Source organism: Acipenser ruthenus, chromosome 21 (genome assembly GCF_902713425.1).
Source record: "Acipenser ruthenus chromosome 21, fAciRut3.2 maternal haplotype, whole genome shotgun sequence".
NCBI lineage: Eukaryota > Metazoa > Chordata > Actinopteri > Acipenseriformes > Acipenseridae > Acipenser > Acipenser ruthenus.
Window position 1 is genome coordinate 801,432 of NC_081209.1, and position 20,196 is coordinate 821,627.

The window sequence follows — 20,196 nt, forward strand, 5'->3', positions numbered from 1 at the left end:
TTGCAAGGCAGTTAGCTACACACTGTACCTCCTCATCATGCGTCAACTGAGACCAGAAGAAAAACAAGACAAAAACCAGCTTGATTTGTAAAAAGAAAAGTTCTCTTGGGCAATATTACATTTGTGAAGCAGGGGACAGCTTGTCTGCAGAGTCTTGGTTGCGAGGCCTAGTGCACTCCTAATCGTTTACTCAGGACATGGGAACTCTTCCTGCTTATTATCGGAGCCATGCAGTGGCGTTGCTGGGGGTGAGCGCTGACGTCATGCGTTAGGATTGTTTATACTGACCAGCGTGTCCTCATTCCCCATGGGGTTCGTTCTGTACACACAGCAGCAGCAGCAGCACAGTACCAGGGTGGATACGAATTCAAGGCGATACAGGCATACGGTGCACGTCTTGTATCCACACAAGCATTGCATTTGCTATTGCTGTTTTTATAATATCACGCTGTTTATTTCAGTATTGAAGATAACTGTGTGCTGTCTGGATGTTTCTACAGTTTATTGTGTCTCAATAATACAGAACTCACACATGGTAAAGAGCTGAAAGTACACAGCATCACTTCAATGAATGTAGTTGTTGTTGGAGTTCTAAACAGTCACCCATCGCTTCTCTCAATCAGAATTGTGCGGAGGTTCATATGGAAAGGCCAGGACTATTGGCTGCTGGCACCTACAGTGCCCTGTACAGAATGTACTGTTCTCTTATTATTCTGCAGCCCACAGACATGCGGTCAGTCTGTTGGAGAGAATGCCATTCATAACTGGGGTTGAGCTTCAACGTCAACGGCGTCGTTGTGCAGAAAGAGCAGGGAAACAATGCTGGGGGATTGCCAAGGATCGTTTGCCTGCCCTCCCACACAGACCCCCCACAAGCCGTGTATCGTTTTTTGTTTTGTATTTTGCTATTGCAACATTTCTTCTTCTTCTGATAGGATGCAGATGTACACAGAGTACCAGGGCTTTGACCCAAAGATCATTTTGTGCAGATATATGTAAATTGCAAACCAAAGCGCATGTGAACAATGAACCACCACGTGTACAATTGTGTTAATGGATAGAACCCGCTGCCACCACCCTCTGCTCTGCTCTGCTCTGCCCTGCCCTGCCCTATATTATACCAGATACACATCACTGACCGTGGAACCATTCCAGCATGCTGTACACTATAGACTTCACTGCAGTGAAATCACTCCAGCATGCTGTACACGATAGACTTCACTGCAGTGAAATCACTCCAGCATGCTGTACACGATAGACTTCACTGCAGTGAAATCACTCCAGCATGCTGTACACGATAGACTTCACTGCAGTGGAATCATTCCAGCATGCTGTACACTATAGACTTCACTGCAGTGGAATCATTCCAGCATGCTGTACACGATAGACTTCACTGCAGTGAAATCACTCCAGCATGCTGTACACGATAGACTTCACTGCAGTGGAATCATTCCAGCATGCTGTACACGATAGACTTCACTGCAGTGGAATCATTCCAGCATGCTGTACACTATAGACTTCACTGCAGTCACTTTGCTTCTTGTTAACGTGAATCAGCTCAGCCTTCTAAAATCAGCTTTGAATTATTAAATACGCTCTGGGAGACACTGGGCCTACTCTTCATTACAGTAACAAATGGAAAGAGGAACTCGCAGAATGTTTCCTCTGATTGGCTTTTTACTTGTTGAACACTTGCTCCAAAATACCATCTATTATGAAACAGTTTGTCTTTACAGTAAAGTAGTTTATGATTTAAAACGAGGACGTCCAGTTCATAATTTGCAAAGTTATGATTGTGTCCTTTTGTTACACTTCACACACTCAATAATCATCCAATAATGAGAAAAATACAGAATCAGACTGCACACAAAAAAAACAAAACAGTATTGGTATCTAGATGCTGAAGAAATTTTGTAAATGTACTTATTTTAAATGTGTTGTGTTTACACAAAAGCAGCAATAATTGTTCCTACCATAAAACATCAACTACTGTAGCAGTAGCACCGTCAATCCTCTCGGTATGTATTAATTAAATTGAAGTTAATAAATGTGTAGTAATCAGCCAAAACAAATGAATGTTAAAGACTAATTAAACCTTTTAAACATGTTGACTGTAGACAATGCATTGGGCGCCTGTGAAAGCAGGCTGGGGTCCCAGATATCTTGGCTGGCTCTTTCAGTGCTTTCATGCTGGATAAAGCTGGCTAGCAGCATGGAGCGCTGGGCTCGGCTGGTGCTTCACTTCTCGTACCCTGGGGTGGGCACTCATGCCCCACGGCTTTTAGTGCCACCGTGCCCAGGACTGGCGTGGGTCCAGGGGCAGGGTATTTGTGGGTCAGAGTCAACAGATACAAAAAGGTCATCTCTCAAGTACACAGGGCATTGACAGTACAACAGCGTGGTTTTGAAATCCCAAAGAGCACTGACTTTCCAATGGTCTCAAGTACACAAGGCATTGATAATAATACAGTACAACAGCATGGTTTAGAAATCCCAAGAGCAGAGTCTTTCCAATGGTGTGTTTGCTTCACTCATTGGTCACTGATATGAGACTAAGCTCAAGATTGTTTGTGGTGGTGGGTCTACTGATGAAGATCATTGTCTGTCTTACAGTCCTGACATTTCCTTCTTGATTTACAGAAGCGTTGCGCATCCTTGTTTTCAAATTGAACTCTCAAGGGGCTGCCCAACGGTATATTAACTGAATGTATCTTTCCTGTGTTTTTTTTTCTGGCAGGTGCCCCTGGCTCACAAAGGCAATCTCCCCAGCCATCCCCCTGTACAATGGGATCGTGTTTCTGTTTGTATTGGCCAATTTCAGCATGGCAACATTCATGGACCCAGGAGTGTTCCCCAGAGGTGAGTCCGGTACCCGGTCCGAGTGGAGTTCTGTGAAGGATGCTTCAAGCCCAACGTGTTACTAAATCTATAGATTAATCAATAAGAAAAACCCTCTCTCTGTGTTTGCAGCTCCCAATCACATCACATTACAGTACCTAGCAAACACCACTGCAAGCTTCGAGTTATCCAGCTCACTTGCTCATCCCGACTCTGAAACTCTGGGGCAGTAATTCTTGCAGTACGAGCACATTAATACAAAGCTATGAACATGAAAAGCTTACACAATGCCAACATCTCAGTGGCCATCTACAGTACATGAACGTGAAAGTAATGAGCTTCACGCAGGAGTCTTGAAACAGTGAAGGGTGAGCGCTGCGTGGAGAGGGAAGGTTGTTTTGTTTTAGTTTTATTGAGCGTTTGTTTTATGGGTGCAGTGTGTTCTAGACTGCTACGGTTGTCGTTGTCATTCCAGTTTGTATTGCATGCAAGGCTTGCGATATCTCTCCTCTCAGTCACTCCTGTCTGTCAGAGTCTCTCATTTAATAGCGGGTTGTTTCCCAAAAGCAATGGAACCTTTCGATAAGGCTCTTTGGCTTCACTCTGGGTTTCCATGGAGACCAGCCCAGACAACATGAATGAGAGAGGCCTACAAGGACAGCGATGCGTTGTGTGTCTTCAGCTTGGGAGACTGCTGTTGTGAGAACAAAGAATTGATCCGCTCCACTCCCAGGGTTAGGCTGACATTTCCTTTGACTGAAGTTTGTCGGTATGCTGTAGTGAAGATATTCTGTGTTTTGGGTATGTGACACGTCTGGATTAACCCACAATGCAATACAATGTACTGTAGCAGTTTAAAAAAGCACAAAAATAGAAAAAAAGATTCCAATGTGCTCAAATTCTTTTTCTAAAATACTTAAGGAATGTAGCTGTAAAGCCCACCAACCTTTATATATATATATATATATACAAAATATATAAAATATAATATTATACACATACACACCCAGTATAGCAGACCTTGATATTCAGGTGATACAGCCATCTGACATGTCTTTTTGCAGCAGATGGATAAGACAGTGTTAGTTAAGCTGTACTGTTTAATTATTCGTATTTACCTGTGTATTATACCAGTAAGATACTGTGTGGTGCCCAAGCTGTCGTGTGTATTCTATGACCTTCTGTTTCTATGAGGGTGGTGTTGCTCTGCTTTTCCTACATGTGTGCTGAGCAGAGCTGTTTCTTATCCTCTGCTTCAGGATGTATCCCCTTGCTGTGTGAGTAATGGATGTTCACAGCAATCCACTGTAACTACTGACCCACTGACAAGCTTTAGCTGCCAGGAGAACACAGCTCCAGTGCAGTCCCAGGTGCTATCTGCAGGGGGCGATATAGGGATGCATCCTCGTTCAGGGACAAAGATTGCAGTTGAGAAAAATCTTTCTTTTAAGAAAAGAAAGAAATACCTTATTTAGTTTGTTTTAACCCTTTGCTTTTTGACCCAGTACTAAGGGTCTATGAAGTGCAAATGAACCCGAATGCATGGTGCTTTTAGCACCAAGAAGCACGCATGTCCTGCAATAACACCAACCGAACACATGCTTGTGAATGTGAAGGGTTATAAACCCAGCTACAGCAGACACAGCATGTAGTTTCCAGAGGATTTGGGTATAGAACCTTTTTAAATTGAAATTGGTCTAAATGGAAAGAAAAGCTGGCCAGGTGGTATTTATTAACCTGTGTGTTTTAAACTAAGTATTTGTTTCATTTCTAGCGAATACAAGCATCTGACTTTTGTATCCGAATATTGGTTTGAATATTCAGATATTTGTCCCAGCACTAGTTTAAACCTCCATATACCGGTATGTGTGTGTTGGTTCAATTTACTAAGTGGCACAGGTGGTAAAGGCCATCCTTTGTACAGGTCAGTCTGTATTGTACCGGCCCTTGGGTGATTGCCTATGACTCAGTGTGAGCATTAAGATGATGATTATTTATTATTATTTATTTCCCTAGCAGACGCCCTTATCCAGGGCGACTTACAATCGTAAGCAAATACATTTCAAGTGTTACAATACAAGTAATACAATAAGAGCAAGAAATACAATAACTTTTGTTCAAAGGCAGAGGCATGATAATGCCTCTGTCTCAATGCTCTGTCCTCCTGTATTGTACTGAGCAGAATGTCTCAGAAGTTTTCTGCCCACCGGTGTAATTGGACCATTTATTTCCTAACTGACCTTAAAGCTCTCATTTCTGCAGAGTCAGGTTGACAAACCTAATTAAACCGACTTCTGGGAAATGCTCCACTGTTTGAGAAGTGTCGGTTTTCTCACAACACAGATTCAGCATTCAGTAGTTGTTCACACCTTTTTAACTGAGCTCAAACCTATTTAAGGTGTTTATCCATTCCTGAAAAGAATAAAACCAATTCCCTTTTATGAATGACTTTGAACAGCAAACCTTGCACTTCTGGTGCATTAGTGAAGCGTGGTTTTGAATGTTCAATGGTAGCATGCAGCAGCTGGAAGGTGAAAGGCTGGTAGAGGTGTGTTGAAGATGACAGATGATGTGTTTCCATGGTCTGTGTAACCGGCGCTGTATCTCCTCTCCCTGCCAGCTGATGAAGACGAGGACAAGGATGATGACTTCCGGGCTCCGCTCTACAAGAATGTGGATATCAAAGGGATCCAGGTTCGGATGAAGTGGTGCGCCACCTGCCACTTCTACCGGCCACCACGATGCTCCCACTGCAGCGTTTGTGACAACTGTGTGGAGGTGAGCGGGGCAGGGGCTGGGGCTGAGGGAGGGAGGGAGAGGCTGGGCTGGGGCTGGGGCTGAGGGAGAGGCTGGGCTGGGGCTGGGGCTGAGGGAGAGGCTGGGCTGGTGCTGGGGCTGGGGCTGGGTCCTGCTTTACAGCAAATAATGTTATGCTTTGCCACGCAAAGGATAATCTTTCGAGCGTTTGCCATGGCAATGATTTGTTTTCTGGCATTATTGCCATGCAGATGCACGATCCCTGTGCTCCACCTAGTGTTGGCAGTGTAACAGATGCAGTTTTAGCAGCAATACTGTACCTTACAAGCCTTCCCTTCACCCAGGGTGACCCATGTAGTGACAACAAAAGCAGGCTGTTTCCTGGTAAGCAAGTCATGAATTGGAACTCCTTTTTAAACAAAGATGCAATTATTGTCCCCTTATATGAATGAAGCATTAAGAACAACAGGTTTAGTTCAGCGTTTTAAAGGACAGGCCAGCAGCTTGGCTTCCATTTCTAAAGGCAGTTTTATCGTTTCCGCCTTGGCTGTTCTGCTGAATCTTACCATATTAATGACAAGCATGATACAAAGAGCAGTCACAAAGAGATCATTTTCCCTGTTGCTACACTATCAGACATATTCTACAAGACAGCTCCTGACGGCTTTGAGCATGATGTCTTTCATTTAGAAGTAATAGGAACTTTTCTCCAGCCCGACTCAAGCAGCAGGCTCTGCATTGCAGTCACAGGCAGGACGTCTTATCTTTTCAGCTCTGCCTGATTTTTAATTTGTTTTGGCATCAATTGGAATTTGGATATGAAATGCTTTCTGTTCTGAAGCTTAAAGCTGCATGATGCCAATAGCTCAGAAGATAATGTGTAAACCTTGGAAGTATTACATGATCATACTGATGAAATAAAATAGAAAAACAGGGAAACCAATTACTACATCTGTTGGACCTTTGCTCAGCTTCATCAAAACATGACAGTTACCAGTGTTGCTAAATGTGACTCCACTGGAATAGCGATGCGTTCAGCTTGCTTCATGCCACACTGACAGTGTGTTTCTCTCTCCTGTTCTTAAAGGACTTTGACCACCACTGCCCCTGGGTGAACAACTGCATCGGCCGCAGGAATTATCGCTATTTCTTCCTGTTCCTGCTGTCGCTCAGCACGCACATGCTGGGAGTGTTCACCTTCGGACTCCTCTACATCCTGAACCACCTGGAGAGACTGGGAGCGCTGCACACCACGGCCACGTATCCCAGTTCAGAGCAGCTGGTGCTGAGAGCAGATCTGAGCAGGGCAGGGACGGGGAGCAGGGTTAGGTTCTGCTGCAGAGGGCTGAGTGATGGCTGTCAATGCATTTCTCCAAGTGAGAGCAGAGAGAGGGATAATGAACGCATGGGTAGTCCTAACTTTATAACATATGGCTGTTGATGGGATTGTTAAACCAGAGTAATGTATTTCATGTTTATTGCATGGTTCATGTAGATGCTGTACACATGCAGTAAATGTTGCTGCTGTTGTATATCATTGGCTGGCTTCTTGGCGTGGGTTTGCTGATGGAATCCAGCACCCTTACCTGAAGATCACAAGTTCCACAGAGGTTCAAGTCCAGTGTGAACACTGTTCACTCCATCGGGTGATGAGTCTGCCCTGTTGTGCTTCTCAAGCCTTCATTCCTTTTCCTTGACTCTTCACTCCTCTCCTCAGTCTGGCTGTGATGTGTGTGGCCGGCTTGTTCCTCATTCCGGTTGTGGGGCTCACAGGGTTCCACATGGTCCTGGTGGCCAGGGGTCGAACCACCAACGAGCAGGTATGCTGTCACGACTGCAGTTTGAGAACAGCTCCTCCGAGCAGCTAGTGGTCAATGCCTCCAGCATGACAACTCCCAAATCGTGAAATACACAAACGCACAATAGTTTGTAAACTTGTCATCGGGTGAAATGATTCTATTAAAACATCATGAATAAACGAGACTGTACAGTACCATGCCGGTTTAATCCAGCACTGAAAGTGAGATTTACTAATGATTGTCCAATAGGAGAGTGTTCCAGGTTAATGTGACTGTATGAAGTTTCTTTGCCATGCCCTGGAGTGTATTGACATGTCTCTGTTTCCTAGGTGACGGGAAAGTTCCGCGGCGGGGTCAATCCCTTCACGCGCGGCTGCTGGGGGAATGTGCAGTACGTGCTCTGCAGTCCTCTCGCTCCAAGGTGAGTGCTGTCTAGCTGATTGCATTTGCAGAGCGCCTTTAAAGGGTCAAAGCATCATTACTAGAAGGAAGCAACAATGAATCCTGCATTGATTATTGATCGCCACAGCTTTTATTTTCAATGAAACATTAATTGATCGATTTGAATCACTCTGGAGCCTATTTGAAGCCACGGATTTTTACAGTATCACCTGTATGATATTCGAGGAGGAAATTGGTTGCTTATTGCGTCTTTTAAGTTGAAGTCCTTCTCACTGGATCTTGTTTTAACTTTCGCTCCTGCTGCAGGTACATAATCGAGCCCAAGCAGAACGAGGCTGTGAGTATTCAACCTCCCTTCCTCCGTCCTGATCTGTCAGACAGGCAAATTACAGTCAAAGTTAGTGGCAATGGGATCCACGCCAACATGCACAGAACCAAGGTAAGCATGTACTTTGAATGCGATGCTGCCGGGGTTCATGGCTCATTGGGAGCAGTCAGGCTGTGCTCAGGCAGCAGTGGGTACCTGTCCTAGGCTCCCTCAAAGCCCTTGTGTCAGGATCTCTGTTTCAGAGCTTCTTTTCCTTTCGATTCTCACACACTCTAGAGCGCGCACGGATGCTCTCACTCTTTTGCACCGAGGGTGTAGACGTGTCTACGGCAATGTAATGAAGGGCTTGTTTTAGACGGTATTGTGTAAAAACAATAGAACAGAAAGGAAAAGTTTAAGTTTGAAATGCTTGTGGCACACAGTGTTTAGTTACGCACACTTCTCTAAAATGGTTTAAAAGCTTAGGACACGCAACGCTACTTTCCCTGTTCCTATCACCCATAGCACACGCTTGCTTGTCCCGTTTATTGGGAATATATGGAGGAATGAACAGTAAATCCCACAGAGCGAGCTCTAAGCTCTGCAGGAGAACCCTAACCACCCTGTGACTCTCTCTCTCCCTGCGACCGCTAGTCTAAAGGCAGTCTGGATGCACTGGAGGACACAATGCTGGACAGCCAGCCCCCACTGCCCCCGAAAGCAGATGCAAACAAGTACAGCGAGCTGAAGAGCCAGCTGACCTCCAGCGAAGGTGAGTTCACTTTCTACAAACACAATCAGTTCATTGACAAGCATTCCTTCAAGACACTGAGAAACACTTCTAGTCAAACCGTTTGTGGATGAGTATGGAGTGTTTACCAATAAGTTACATTTGTACTCAAATAAATGAGGCTAGAGAAATGGAGGGACACTGCACCCAGGTTTCTTTTTTTCTAAACTGGCTTATTTCAGCAGGGTAAGGTAAACTACTGTTCACTTCATCAGGGCTGCAAATAGAAACACGCAGACGAGAGGCATCCTGAATGACTCACTATCGCATGTCTTACCGGTTAAAAGCAGCTTTAGCCAAAATCTGATTTGCTGGCACTTTAATCAGCTTGCAGAGTGAGACTGTTCTGTGACCCCTGCACTTAGTGACAACAGTGACCCCTGCTGGGCAAGGCTGCACCTGCACTGCCGAGTGTCCTTCAGTTTCCAAATAGCCTCCGCTGCCCTCTGCCAGGTCTCTAGCACTCTCAGCAGTGCAAGTGCTGCTCAGCAGGGTCCAGGGTAACTCTTCCCACTCCGACCGTCATCCCATCTGCAAGAGACAGAGCAGCATTTCCATGCACGCTGTCCTGCACAGTCGAGGCATGAGTGTCTGCCCACATCGCCTGCTGACTTCAATAGGGCTTAGCAGCGGGTAAACCCGGTTAGGAAAGGAGGCTCTGTCCAGCACTGGGGCAATCTAATACCTGTGAGGCCCCAGTGTTAGTAAAGTAAACAACAAAAAAATAACTTAATTCTCTAATGGGTAAGACTGGGGTGTCTCTAATGGGTAACACTGGGGTGTCTCTTTTTTGTCTCGTGTCCAGAGAGCAGCCTGTCTACGAAGCCTCTGAACCCGTCCACACCAGCCATGTACAAGTACCGGCCCGGCTTCAATGCAAACCTCAAGGTCCACTACCACCCCACTGAGGACAAGGTGAGCAAAGGGCTGGGCTGCTTTGCAGAGAGAACACCAGCTAATTGGTGGTTGTGAATGGAAATTTCAAACCTGTGTAGTATTTCACAGCTCGCCCTTGAAAACACCACTGGGTTTGTTACACGTCACTATATTGTCAGATTATTCCAATACGTGTTTATCGGAATGGTTGCTTAGTGATGGCAGCAAGTATTGCTGCTTGTGATCCTTCCATCTCCTGTGAAAATAACAACTGATCCTCGATGTTGTGTGTCTGCACCTGTTTTACAGAGATGTTGTTTTTGTGTTACTTCACTCCAAATTTGAATAGCATTTGTTTTAGTTCCGATCAATTTAAAGCATGTAAAGTGCTGTTGGGGGATTTGATTTCTTTCTTTCTTTCTTCCAGATTGTCATGCAGGAGGGACACACTGCTGCTGCTATGATGGAGGAGAACGGGCGGGGTCATGACTACAGATCAGAGCCAAACCTGGACGTCCCGGAATACAGGAACGCCTCGATCCACAGGGCCTTCCAGTCCTCCCCCCTGCATGGGGACTCCTCCTCCATCAACTCTCGCTCGCTCAGCCTGAAGCACCCGCCCCGACGGGGCAGGGAGAAGACCGCCCTGCAGCCCATGAAATCAGAGGGGACCTCCACCCCCTACAAGAGCGGCTTCGCTCCCAACTCTCTGTCCAACAGGAACGGCAGCCTCTCCTACGACAGCCTGCTGAACCCCAGCATGTCCCCCTCGGCCGGGGAGTGCCTGGCCCACCCTAGGGGCCCCGCGGTAGGGTACCACTCTCCCTACGTGTCTGCCAAAGTGAGCCACATGCGGGGGACTGAACTGCAGGGGCAGCTCCCGCCCACTTACAGCCCTGTCCTGAACAGCATCAGCAGACACTCTCCGCACCCCCGGGACCCTTCACCAGTGCGCTATGACAACCTCTCCAAAACCATCATGGCGTCCATCCAAGAGCGCAAAGAGCTGGAGGAGAGGGAGAAGCTGCTGCAGCTACACGGGCACGCTGGCATCACGGACTCCAGTGTCTATGAGCCACCCGGCTCCTACAGCTTCCAGCTGGGGCCAGTCTTCCCGGATGAGCCCCGAGTCCCGTGCCCCGGGGCTTACGGCTCTCGGGACAACCTGCTGGGCGGCTCTTCGGTGTTCAGCTCCAGGAACCCCCTCATGCGCTCCTCCGCCACCTCCCTGAGCAGTGCCGCCCTCTCCAGGGTCCCCAGGACTTCCACCACCTCCCTGCACGCCGACCTGGCAAACAACAACTTGCAGGGCAGGGTCAGCGACGCACCCTACCGGTCCCCAGGCCACCAGGTGCAGCCCTCGCCCACGGCACTGCGCAGGTCCCCCTCCTACAGCATGCACAAGCCGCTCTCCTTTATCAATGCCTTGGAAGCAGCAGACTCTCCGCCTCTAGGAGGGCCAAGGTAGGGAGAATAAGTATTCTGCATGCGTTTTAACAGACCCCCATTTTTCTGATGTCTCTTTAGGTACGGTAGTCCGAGATTTAGCGTTAACCTGTGATTCTGGGAAACCAGCCGTTGATAGCGTTGATTCAGACATTCAACTTTTCTAAGATCTAAGCGTCAGAGATGCTGCACTAATGTATTGCACGCACTTCACTTAACCTTGTACGACTTTAGTTTTTGTTTTGAAACAAAGATTATATATATATACATAATATTTAATCTCACACAAGTGTAAATGTTTCCTGTTTTCCTAGGGAGGATGTCCAGTTGAGATCGTCCCACAGTAAAATAAATGGCCAGCCGAAGGGCCTGTCCAGGGCTGACTGTCGCCTGGGTTCCACCTCGAGTTCCCAGGGTGTCCCGGCAAGCCCCGGCCGGCACACGAACGTTAAAAAGGTGTCGGGAGTGGGCGGGACCACCTACGAGATCTCAGTGTGAGGCGCCGTGGTGCCTGCAGGAGGCGCTGTGAAGAGAATCGCTGCAGCTCTGCAGCTCAGAGAGGGGGGCATCTCTTCCAACCGGCCGCAGCCTTACTCCCTTGGGAATAACCATACAGCCAATCGGACGATTCCTCTTTGACCTCGCAGCAGTCCCAGTGACCCTGACTGCGTACCGTTGAGAGTACGGTTTTTATTACAAAGAAGGAAATTATATAATGTCTAGAAATTGCCATTGTGCATTTTGTTTGTTCAGTCTTGTGTGTAAACTGCTGAGGAAGGGGCAGTCAATCAGCCCACATGATTTCTGTTGGCAGTTTTAAAGGTGGATGTTTTCTTTTAGGCTATGTGCTTTATGTTCGTAAGCTGTTGTGAAGTTTCACACACTCGGCTCCCACTGAGCACAAGGACGGACCATCAGCAAACAACAGAAAAACTGTTGCCTATTAGGCTCTCCCACAGTAACTAGCTGTTAGTGGATCACGCTGGAAAGATATCAGTGTAGAGAACTCGTTACCAAAGGCTGCACCTAATTGTCAGACCTTAATGTCCTATAATCATGCTAGTCATGACCATGCATCGCTTTTCTTTTATTCTTTGGTGGTGGTTTGTGAGAAGGTTGAATACTTCTCCTTTCCCCATTTTTATTTTTTAATTATTATAATTATTATTTTGTATTGAATTGGTTTGCTGTGGAGCTCAGTGGATGGTAGATGAACACTTCTTTATTAGGTAGCACAAATCTATTTACCCAAAGCAGTAGGTTTCTCATAAGCTGAATGAAGGTTCCGTCAGAGTGCAGCAGTGTGATGTATTATTTGTGTTTTGTTTTTTTTTTTACCTCCACCTCTGATCATCATCAAGCTGTACGGGACGAACGATGGTGTTAAAGCAAGCACCCGAAAACTCGAATCAGTAATGTATGTTATTGACTATCATAGTAACATCATATTTCATTTTTTTAATTTTTTTCTTTTTTTTTTTTTAATTGTTCAATCAGTTTAAATGTGTTTTTAAATAAAAAGAGACAAATGTAAAATCTGGTTTTAAGATTTTATTTTCCTTTAGCTTAAACAAATTGTTGTGAAACAAGACTGTATGCACTTTGTATATTAGGGGCGTCCAAAATGATCGACATTTTCTGGAAGTCCTCTTCTCTCAGGCAGCAACACCCCAGCCTTCCACTCTCCTCCCTGGCGGCTCCCCAAGGACGAGGATTGGGAAAACACTGCGGCTGGATGCTGGAGCATCATTTAGGTCATGCAAGCAGGATAAAACTAGCTGGCTTATTAAATATGCTCACTGTCATAATCACGGAAGAAGCGGTCAGTTCCAGCCATGTGGAAGACTCATCTGCAGGAAGAATCAGCTTTCTGGGTGATAGGATGGCTGCTTCTCCTTTCACACCTCACTGCTGACTGGCAGACACCACCTGCACTGAGAGCCTGTCTCACTGCGCTTCTCCAGGGAAACCAGCAGGGATCAATACACAACTCTGGAAATCGTCTTTGACCTGTTCACCTGAACAGAGAGAGTGAAGGACAAGTGCATCATTCTTGTGTTATCTGTATTGCCTTCCATAACTAATCCGTAACTTTCAAACACTCAATCATAAGACATTCAGAAGATCCATATAAAAAACACCACCCTGTTAATAAAATGAGGGTAATCATATATGACTGGTTTCACAGACCCCGATTAGACCTAGTCCTGGATTGCCTTACCTAAAGTAAAATTAGCTAGTCCAAGATTAGTATGTCTGTGAAACCAGCCATTAGTCAATATGTCAGACAATGTGTCCTGTGCTACGCAAGTCTTTTCTCTAATATCCCCCAAATGATTATACTGCTGTGCATGATTGTTTACTGAGTTTAAAAGAACAATTGAATAAATGTCAGGGACAGCCACATGTTCAGGTGGTTAGAGATCAATCACATGTTTCAGCTCTTTTGTATTCAATGATATAACCAAACCGCACTGTAAATACCTACTAATACCGACTAAGTAGATTGTCGAATGCCCAGACTTCACAGGCATATAACATAATCAAACCTGCACAATGCACAGTACTATAGCGCTGTCAGGACCCCCGCACAGAACCAAGCCTAAAGCTGTACAATACACAGTACTATACCACAGTCTACCGCACAGAACCAAGCCTAAAGCTGTACAATGCACAGTACTTGAATTGTTTCTTTGAGGGTCACATGCTTCTTTTCCGTTGTTGGAAATCCGGTTTTCTCAAAGACCCATTCAATCATCACACGTTTCTAACGTATTACAGGTGTTACTATTTGTAATGTATTGCAGGTGTTACTATTTTGTCCTTGTAAACTGCGTTAATAACTTTGTGTGTGTTTGTGTAGTTTAAGAGTTCTGCATACTAGCTACATTTCTTACCAGATAGAGTATATTCAAATATCCTGTCGATTTTCTATGCATTGTATACAACTTGAGGAAAATGTATAAACACATGCTGATTGTTTTTTTAAACTCCAGTGATATACAGAGTATATATAAACACACATACTCAGTCTAATAAAAAAAACCCAGACGATTTAATGAATTTAAACCGTGTGTACTGTGCACAGGTATATCCACATTTAAAGGAAATACAAGATGTCAACAGATCACATAAAAAGTTGCCAGTATTATATTTTAATTCATTTGATTTTGTTCACAACCTTTTTTTTTTTTTTTAAACATCATTTGTAACGCGTTGTCACTATAAAAAGCTAGATCATTCAGAATGGAAACCTTCAATAAACATCCAATGTGATTTGCTATGCAAGTACCATGTCCACGTTGTCAAAAAATAAAGTGCTCACAAGAATGCTGGAAAGTTTAGTAAAGAAGTGGTACATGCGTCACCTAACCTGCTCCTTCCTATTCATTGTACAGAAGATATAGAGAAGCACAAGCTACATAATTAAACTAGGCATGGTACCAAGGATTGCTTTTAATATCTTTTCAAGCCTTTATATATTCTTGTTTTGCTGCATTGTTCACCCCCTCACACCACTAGAGGAGTCTCTCTGGCACCCCATACAGCCATTGCGTGGTGCAGGTTACTAGCCTGCCATGCAGGCAGCACCAGGGGTCTCATTTCTCTCCCCCGCTACACACAGCCTCATCCCCATAAGGACTTGCCTTTCCAGATTCCAGTTGGACATGCTGCCAATGTAATGAACGAACACACAATTCAGATCTTACTGCAAGCACTGAATCACTCAACAAACTGAATGTAGCACATGGCTTTCATTTAGGTGGGGGAGGTGTGGCATAAACATTTGCTTTAGAAGTCGGTAATAGTTCTCCATTTGAGGATATTAAAAGATATTATAGCTGAAAGCATATTTACAACTTGATTTACAGATATATATTATAACTAATCTTGGACAACCATAGCTATAATAGTCTGAAGAATAGTGGAAATCTGGGTCAGTGAAACCAGTGATGAGACACACTGGCACCTGCATGAATAACTACAGCCCGAGTCTGGCATGCTCTACCCAGGTGAGGACCCGGTGTCATGTGGGTTGGCTAAGTGAGTTCACACTGCTTGATAACTGGATGACAGATGCAAGCAAATAATACGTGTATCAATGCCGCGGAAGCAGCTTGTTACAGATAATTCCATCCAAGCTTCTCTGGATTGAACCTTCGGCCCACATGTTGATTAGAGCAAACGTTTCTTCAGTCCTGCTGCAATCTGGCTCATGGGGCGCCTCAAGCAACAACAACATGGCTAAAACAGAACAAACAAAAACACTCCTTGCGGAAGTGAAACCTTCACGCAGACGTGGCTGTTTGTTATTCCGGCGGCTAACATGCCTTTTGTCTCACTCTACCCGGATAAAGCGTGTCGACCCCCCTCAGGATGCGGGTCGTTGGCAGCCGGGTCAACCTGGGTACGACCCAGGTACATCGTTTCACACGATGCAAGACTGTGAGCTGGGTCGGCGTCCCAGTGTGAAAGGGGTTTATGTTTGCTGTTCTGCACAAAAGAATGCATCTCGTGGAGAGTGCATGTTATCATTTTGATAAACAAATTCTAAAACAGACCAGTCACCAATTCAGAAAGCCAGACGGCTGCAATCTTAACCACCCTCCACACCCACACCTACACCTACACTTACCATGACCAGTAACCTGAAGACCTTGCACCAAAATTTAACTGTGATTTCTCAATGAAAATCTACTTTTGTTCCCCTTTTTATTTGTATTTTTTTTTTTTAACCAAGCAAAGGGAAAAAAGAGACAACGCGCTACCCAATGTGGGAATCAATATCACAAGACTTATTTCACAGTAAGATATCATGTTAGATACTTCCGAGTTACAGATCCCATTATATTAACTTATTTCCACTATGGAAAAAAAAAAAACCAGCACAGTACATTGACGACTGGGGAATGGATACTCTGAAGTGTCTCCAAGCTCTTGTGATCTGAGAGGGCAAAAGCTTAGGGGGAAAAAATGCAAGTGTCCAAATTCAGTTTGTTATTAAAGTCCATTGTAAAATAAAAAACAGAACAAAAAAAATACTGAATTGGAGGAAGGTCGGAGCATGGTTTTACTTCTCTTCTGCCTTCCCCTTCACTTCTTCACCCTCTTTCTTCTTGCAAGCCGCTTCATCCTTCTTGTCCCCTGACTCATTGGTCTTCTTGTCATCCTTTACAGACAGCTCCTCCAGCTTATTTGCCACTTTGTCAGCACTGTCGCTACCTGTTCAGACAAAAGCACTCTACTTTAGAAAACAAAGCCCAGGAGAAGATGCTCTACAGAAGTAATTCAGTTTACAACAAATGTAATCTTATACTTCCACATCCACTAGTAGGACACAATAAAACCACTTCCATTTCAAACCACAAATACAGTGAGAACAAGAAAATAATGAATTTAAAAAAATGTTTCTTTGAAACAGAGAATCAGCCTATGGCCATTTTTCATTTTGAAAATTTGCACATAAACTGCCGAGAATCTTTGGGGGCAGTTCCTGCAATTTAAGGTGATTTTTTTTATTTTTATTTTAAACATTCATGTTCCACAATAAATTGCAACATTTCCAAATAGAGAGGGAAGTGTAATATTGCAATACTCTGGGTCCTTAATATTGCAGAAGCAAAAACACACCAAGCTGGATGGGGCACTTAATATTAAGTGAAAAGATAGTGCCTTCCAATGTGCCCAATGAAAGAAAAGCAGCTACTGGTACCTTGCTGAAACTTCCTCACTTGTTCCCTGCAGTCATCAAACTTTGCTTTAAATTTCTGTGCATCTAAAAGAAAGAAAAAACTAAAATCAAAACAATCATTACAAATAACATTCAATTCACTGTATGGTCATATTAAGAATAAACGTTCTATATAAATCACCCAGTTAACTCAGCCATTATCGTGACTAAATTTGGACAAACCATCCAGAAAAAAATGAATTTCTTTTGAAAGGACCACTCACTCTCTGCATTAAGGAACCGGATAGCCAGGAGTTCTGGTTTGGGATGTTCGTCTGCAAAGTCAGCATGTGTGTTCCAAACCCAGGCTCTGTCACTACCTGCATTCGGCTTCAACTCCATCACAGGAGCAACTAGAACGACGAAAAAAAAAAAAAGAGGCAAGAAAAATGATGCACAGTGATGACTGCTCCCACTGTACACATTTATACAAGTCAAACTTTAAAACACAAACACATCCCTAACGCTGGTCACCTTCACAGCAATACTTACTGTAGTGGTTTGCACAGATCTTCAGGGTCTTGTCTCTCCTCATTAAGAGGCGGATTGTTCCCCTGTCCGCGTGTCTCAACAGCTTCACGTCTCCAGTGCCCCTCTCCTTCCACTCCGGGGGCTCGTTCTCAGAAGCAAACCGGTACAGTTTTGCACGCCTGTAGGAAGAATGCTTACTTGTTAGTGAAGTAAGCTTTCAGTAGGAAAACGCAAAGCAAAAAATCCTCATTTTATACATGAGCCAGATTAACCACCAATAACCTATATACGATAAGTGCTTGTGATATTCTGGACAGCTAATATAGCAGACTGAAATAGCACCATGCTGGATTATGCAGTCAGGCACAGAGTGAGTCTGCAAGGGATGCTATGAACAAATAGAAAGGGTGCATTTTGTTTCTTTTTTACTTGGTAATTTACCATTATATTATATAAAGAGTAAAGTATATTGTGGGCAAGCTAATATTAAGCAAGAGGCAAAACACACAGTTCTTCTGAATCCGCCTGTAAGGGGGGTATCCAAGTGAGTGACCTGCTGTCAAGAGTACAGTTCCCATCCTCTTACATTTTAAAGAGTTCCTCCTCATCCTCTTCCAGCGTTTTAACTTCCTGCTCAGGGAGTGATACGATGGGCTCAAAGTGAGGGTCGTGGTTGGCATCTTCTGTGTTTTCTGTTGAAGTCTCCTCTGTAGTAGGATCTTCTTTTTGCGTTTCCTAATGACAAAAATAAAATCACTTTCTACAAATCAAATAGTGAAGTAATTGTCACTAAATAAATGCATTTTCTAGAACCCGGGTGTAACTATGTTCAATCTTCATTCATTGATCACATCCTATTGATTTTGCAAATTCAGGAATGAAACAAAGTATACTACAGCTGTACTTGCAAAGCAATATGCAGAATAGTGGTTTATTGTAAGAGGATCTAATTCTTGAAGCATCAGGTTCTGATTGTATGTGAACAAACAAATTTGTTCAATGTGTGAAAGCCTAATATTGTGACTACAAAATCATTAATATTTTTTAATTCATTTACTCATACTGGTGTCATAAACCAAGTACATAAAACTGATGCTCACATGCTGAACTGACGCTCCCTTCCTTCCATTTCTTTTATTATATTCATTAGCAGGAAAGCATGGGGTGGGTGAAACGAGACACCATCACAGTAATGTGAATAGAGGGATTTAGAAGATCATGCCCTGGAAATGCCTTTTGTGCTCAATGTGCTGTGGTAACTAAACTATGGTGCTGAGGAAAGCATTTCAAAAACTTTAGTCATAAGGGTAAGCATACATTTACTGTAACCTTAGATTTCAGTGTAACCAACAGAGAGTACATCTCGTACTTTCATGGAAGAAATGGGGAGAATACAAATGATTCCCCAACACCTGCTTCACTGTGTGGATCTGATGTACAGATCCCCATCAATACAACCCTTCCTTTTATGAACACTTTCTTCATGATACTAGTTTACACAGTGGGAAAAAGCACAGGATTTAGAGGCAACTTCACTATCTAGCTAATGAGAGGAAAAGAAAAAAACACACACACACACACCACAAGTGGATGGCAGTAACTGCACTTTGATTTCATTTTGACTCAATAAAAACTTGTCAAGCATAAGCATGCAACTTGAGTCTTAAACCCCAGGCTGTAGCAACACAGGAAGCCCTCCTCCACGCCGGGCAGGCATCTTACAAAACTGCAGGCAGGCATGATGGGGGTAAAACCACGCCAATACCCAGATTAACAAAGCCTGGTTGAACCTGTATTGTATATCGCACTGTAGTTAGCCACCGAATCTATTCGGCTTACTGTTACGATAATTATTGTCCCTGACAAACACTAAAACGGGCTTAAAGAAGCACACTACATAAAAACGCTTTATCAAATGAATGCAGTTTTATTCTTAATAATCTGCCCCACATAGCTGAGTTGTGTCGAGTGTGTAACATCGTGTCGATAACTGCGTGGCTGGTAGCGACCAGATATTGGCCGTTTCATTTTAAAACCGTTTGTAATTGTAAATGCATTCCATCATCGACGGTAAATATACACTTTTAAATATACACTTTACATCACAAGATGTAGAAAAACGAGTTTCAAATCATACAGTTTTGCGTGCTCATTTGTATTGATATATCTACGACATCAACGTTAGTAGGAGGAATCAGTTGAACTAAAGTTATTACGTATACCTAAGAAACTGCGCAGGAAACGTGCCGAAACACTTAAACACAGTGTATTACACAAAGACGCCAACACCGGTGGCATCGTTTTTATAAAGCGACGCTCGTCGTGATTAACAGCCCGGTTCCGTGTCAGTTGATGTAGCCTCCCATTCTAATCACACCCGAGCCGGCCGGCTTTTAAATTCCCCCCCCCCCATCTCATCCCTAACCATCAAACCCCCCAATATCCACTTAAACCGGCGACTACACCCCCCAATACCCGTCCCCCTGAACTCCCGAGGGTCCTCAGCGCGCCGCTTGAAGCGCTCACCTTGGTATCTGCCATGGTTTTCAGAGATGCTTGCGGATTCTTTTTTTTTTGACCGTTATTCTTTAATTCGACCCCGGCTCGCGCTCCGTCTCGTTCTCGCTTCCTGCGGCTCCTTTCGCGCGCTGAACATTTCCTCCGACATTTACCTCATTTCCGTCAACCCCTCCTCCGCTCGCCGCGTTCGTATACAGTTCGTTATTTTATTTTAAACACGTAATGCTTAAAATATATTAATAAATGGCGTACAGTGTTA

General features: G+C 44.2%; 2 protein-coding genes and 1 non-coding gene across 3 annotated transcripts in view; 1 reads left to right on the forward strand and 2 right to left on the reverse strand.

The window, feature by feature from the left end:
* Positions 1-14,447, forward strand: part of LOC131699005 (palmitoyltransferase ZDHHC8B-like) — a 45,237-nt gene extending 30,790 nt beyond the window's left edge. The window contains exons 2-11 of the mRNA XM_058994142.1: positions 2,738-2,859; positions 5,459-5,616; positions 6,683-6,855; positions 7,313-7,415; positions 7,724-7,815; positions 8,103-8,235; positions 8,758-8,875; positions 9,699-9,808; positions 10,197-11,233; positions 11,530-14,447. Of these exons, the coding sequence (XP_058850125.1) occupies positions 2,738-2,859; positions 5,459-5,616; positions 6,683-6,855; positions 7,313-7,415; positions 7,724-7,815; positions 8,103-8,235; positions 8,758-8,875; positions 9,699-9,808; positions 10,197-11,233; positions 11,530-11,713 (2,230 nt within the window). The 3' untranslated portion in view covers positions 11,714-14,447. The remainder of the gene's footprint in view (positions 1-2,737; positions 2,860-5,458; positions 5,617-6,682; positions 6,856-7,312; positions 7,416-7,723; positions 7,816-8,102; positions 8,236-8,757; positions 8,876-9,698; positions 9,809-10,196; positions 11,234-11,529) is intronic.
* On the reverse strand, positions 14,252-20,091 carry LOC117427957 (ran-specific GTPase-activating protein-like). Its single transcript, XM_034046373.3, has 6 exons — positions 19,944-20,091; positions 18,004-18,152; positions 17,439-17,596; positions 17,171-17,299; positions 16,929-16,991; positions 14,252-16,438 (listed from the first exon to the last, which is right to left on the reverse strand). The coding sequence occupies exons 1-6, from the start codon at positions 19,956-19,958 to the stop codon at positions 16,287-16,289; spliced, it is 666 nt and encodes a 221-aa protein (XP_033902264.1). The 5' UTR covers positions 19,959-20,091; the 3' UTR covers positions 14,252-16,286.
* On the reverse strand, positions 17,671-17,797 carry LOC117428606 (small nucleolar RNA SNORA77). The gene has a single exon (XR_004548356.1). It is a non-coding gene; the product is annotated as a small nucleolar RNA SNORA77 (small nucleolar RNA).
* Positions 20,092-20,196: the final 105 nt, after the last annotated feature.

Bases quoted from the DNA above. Each gene is read 5' to 3' on its own strand.
- LOC117427957 (XM_034046373.3), bottom strand. The intron at 17,300-17,438 runs GTAAGTATTGCT...TCGTCGTTCTAG, and splicing joins GATCTGTGCAAACCACTACA to TTGCTCCTGTGATGGAGTTG. The intron at 16,992-17,170 runs GTGAGTGGTCCT...TCTTTCTTTTAG, and splicing joins CCGGTTCCTTAATGCAGAGA to ATGCACAGAAATTTAAAGCA.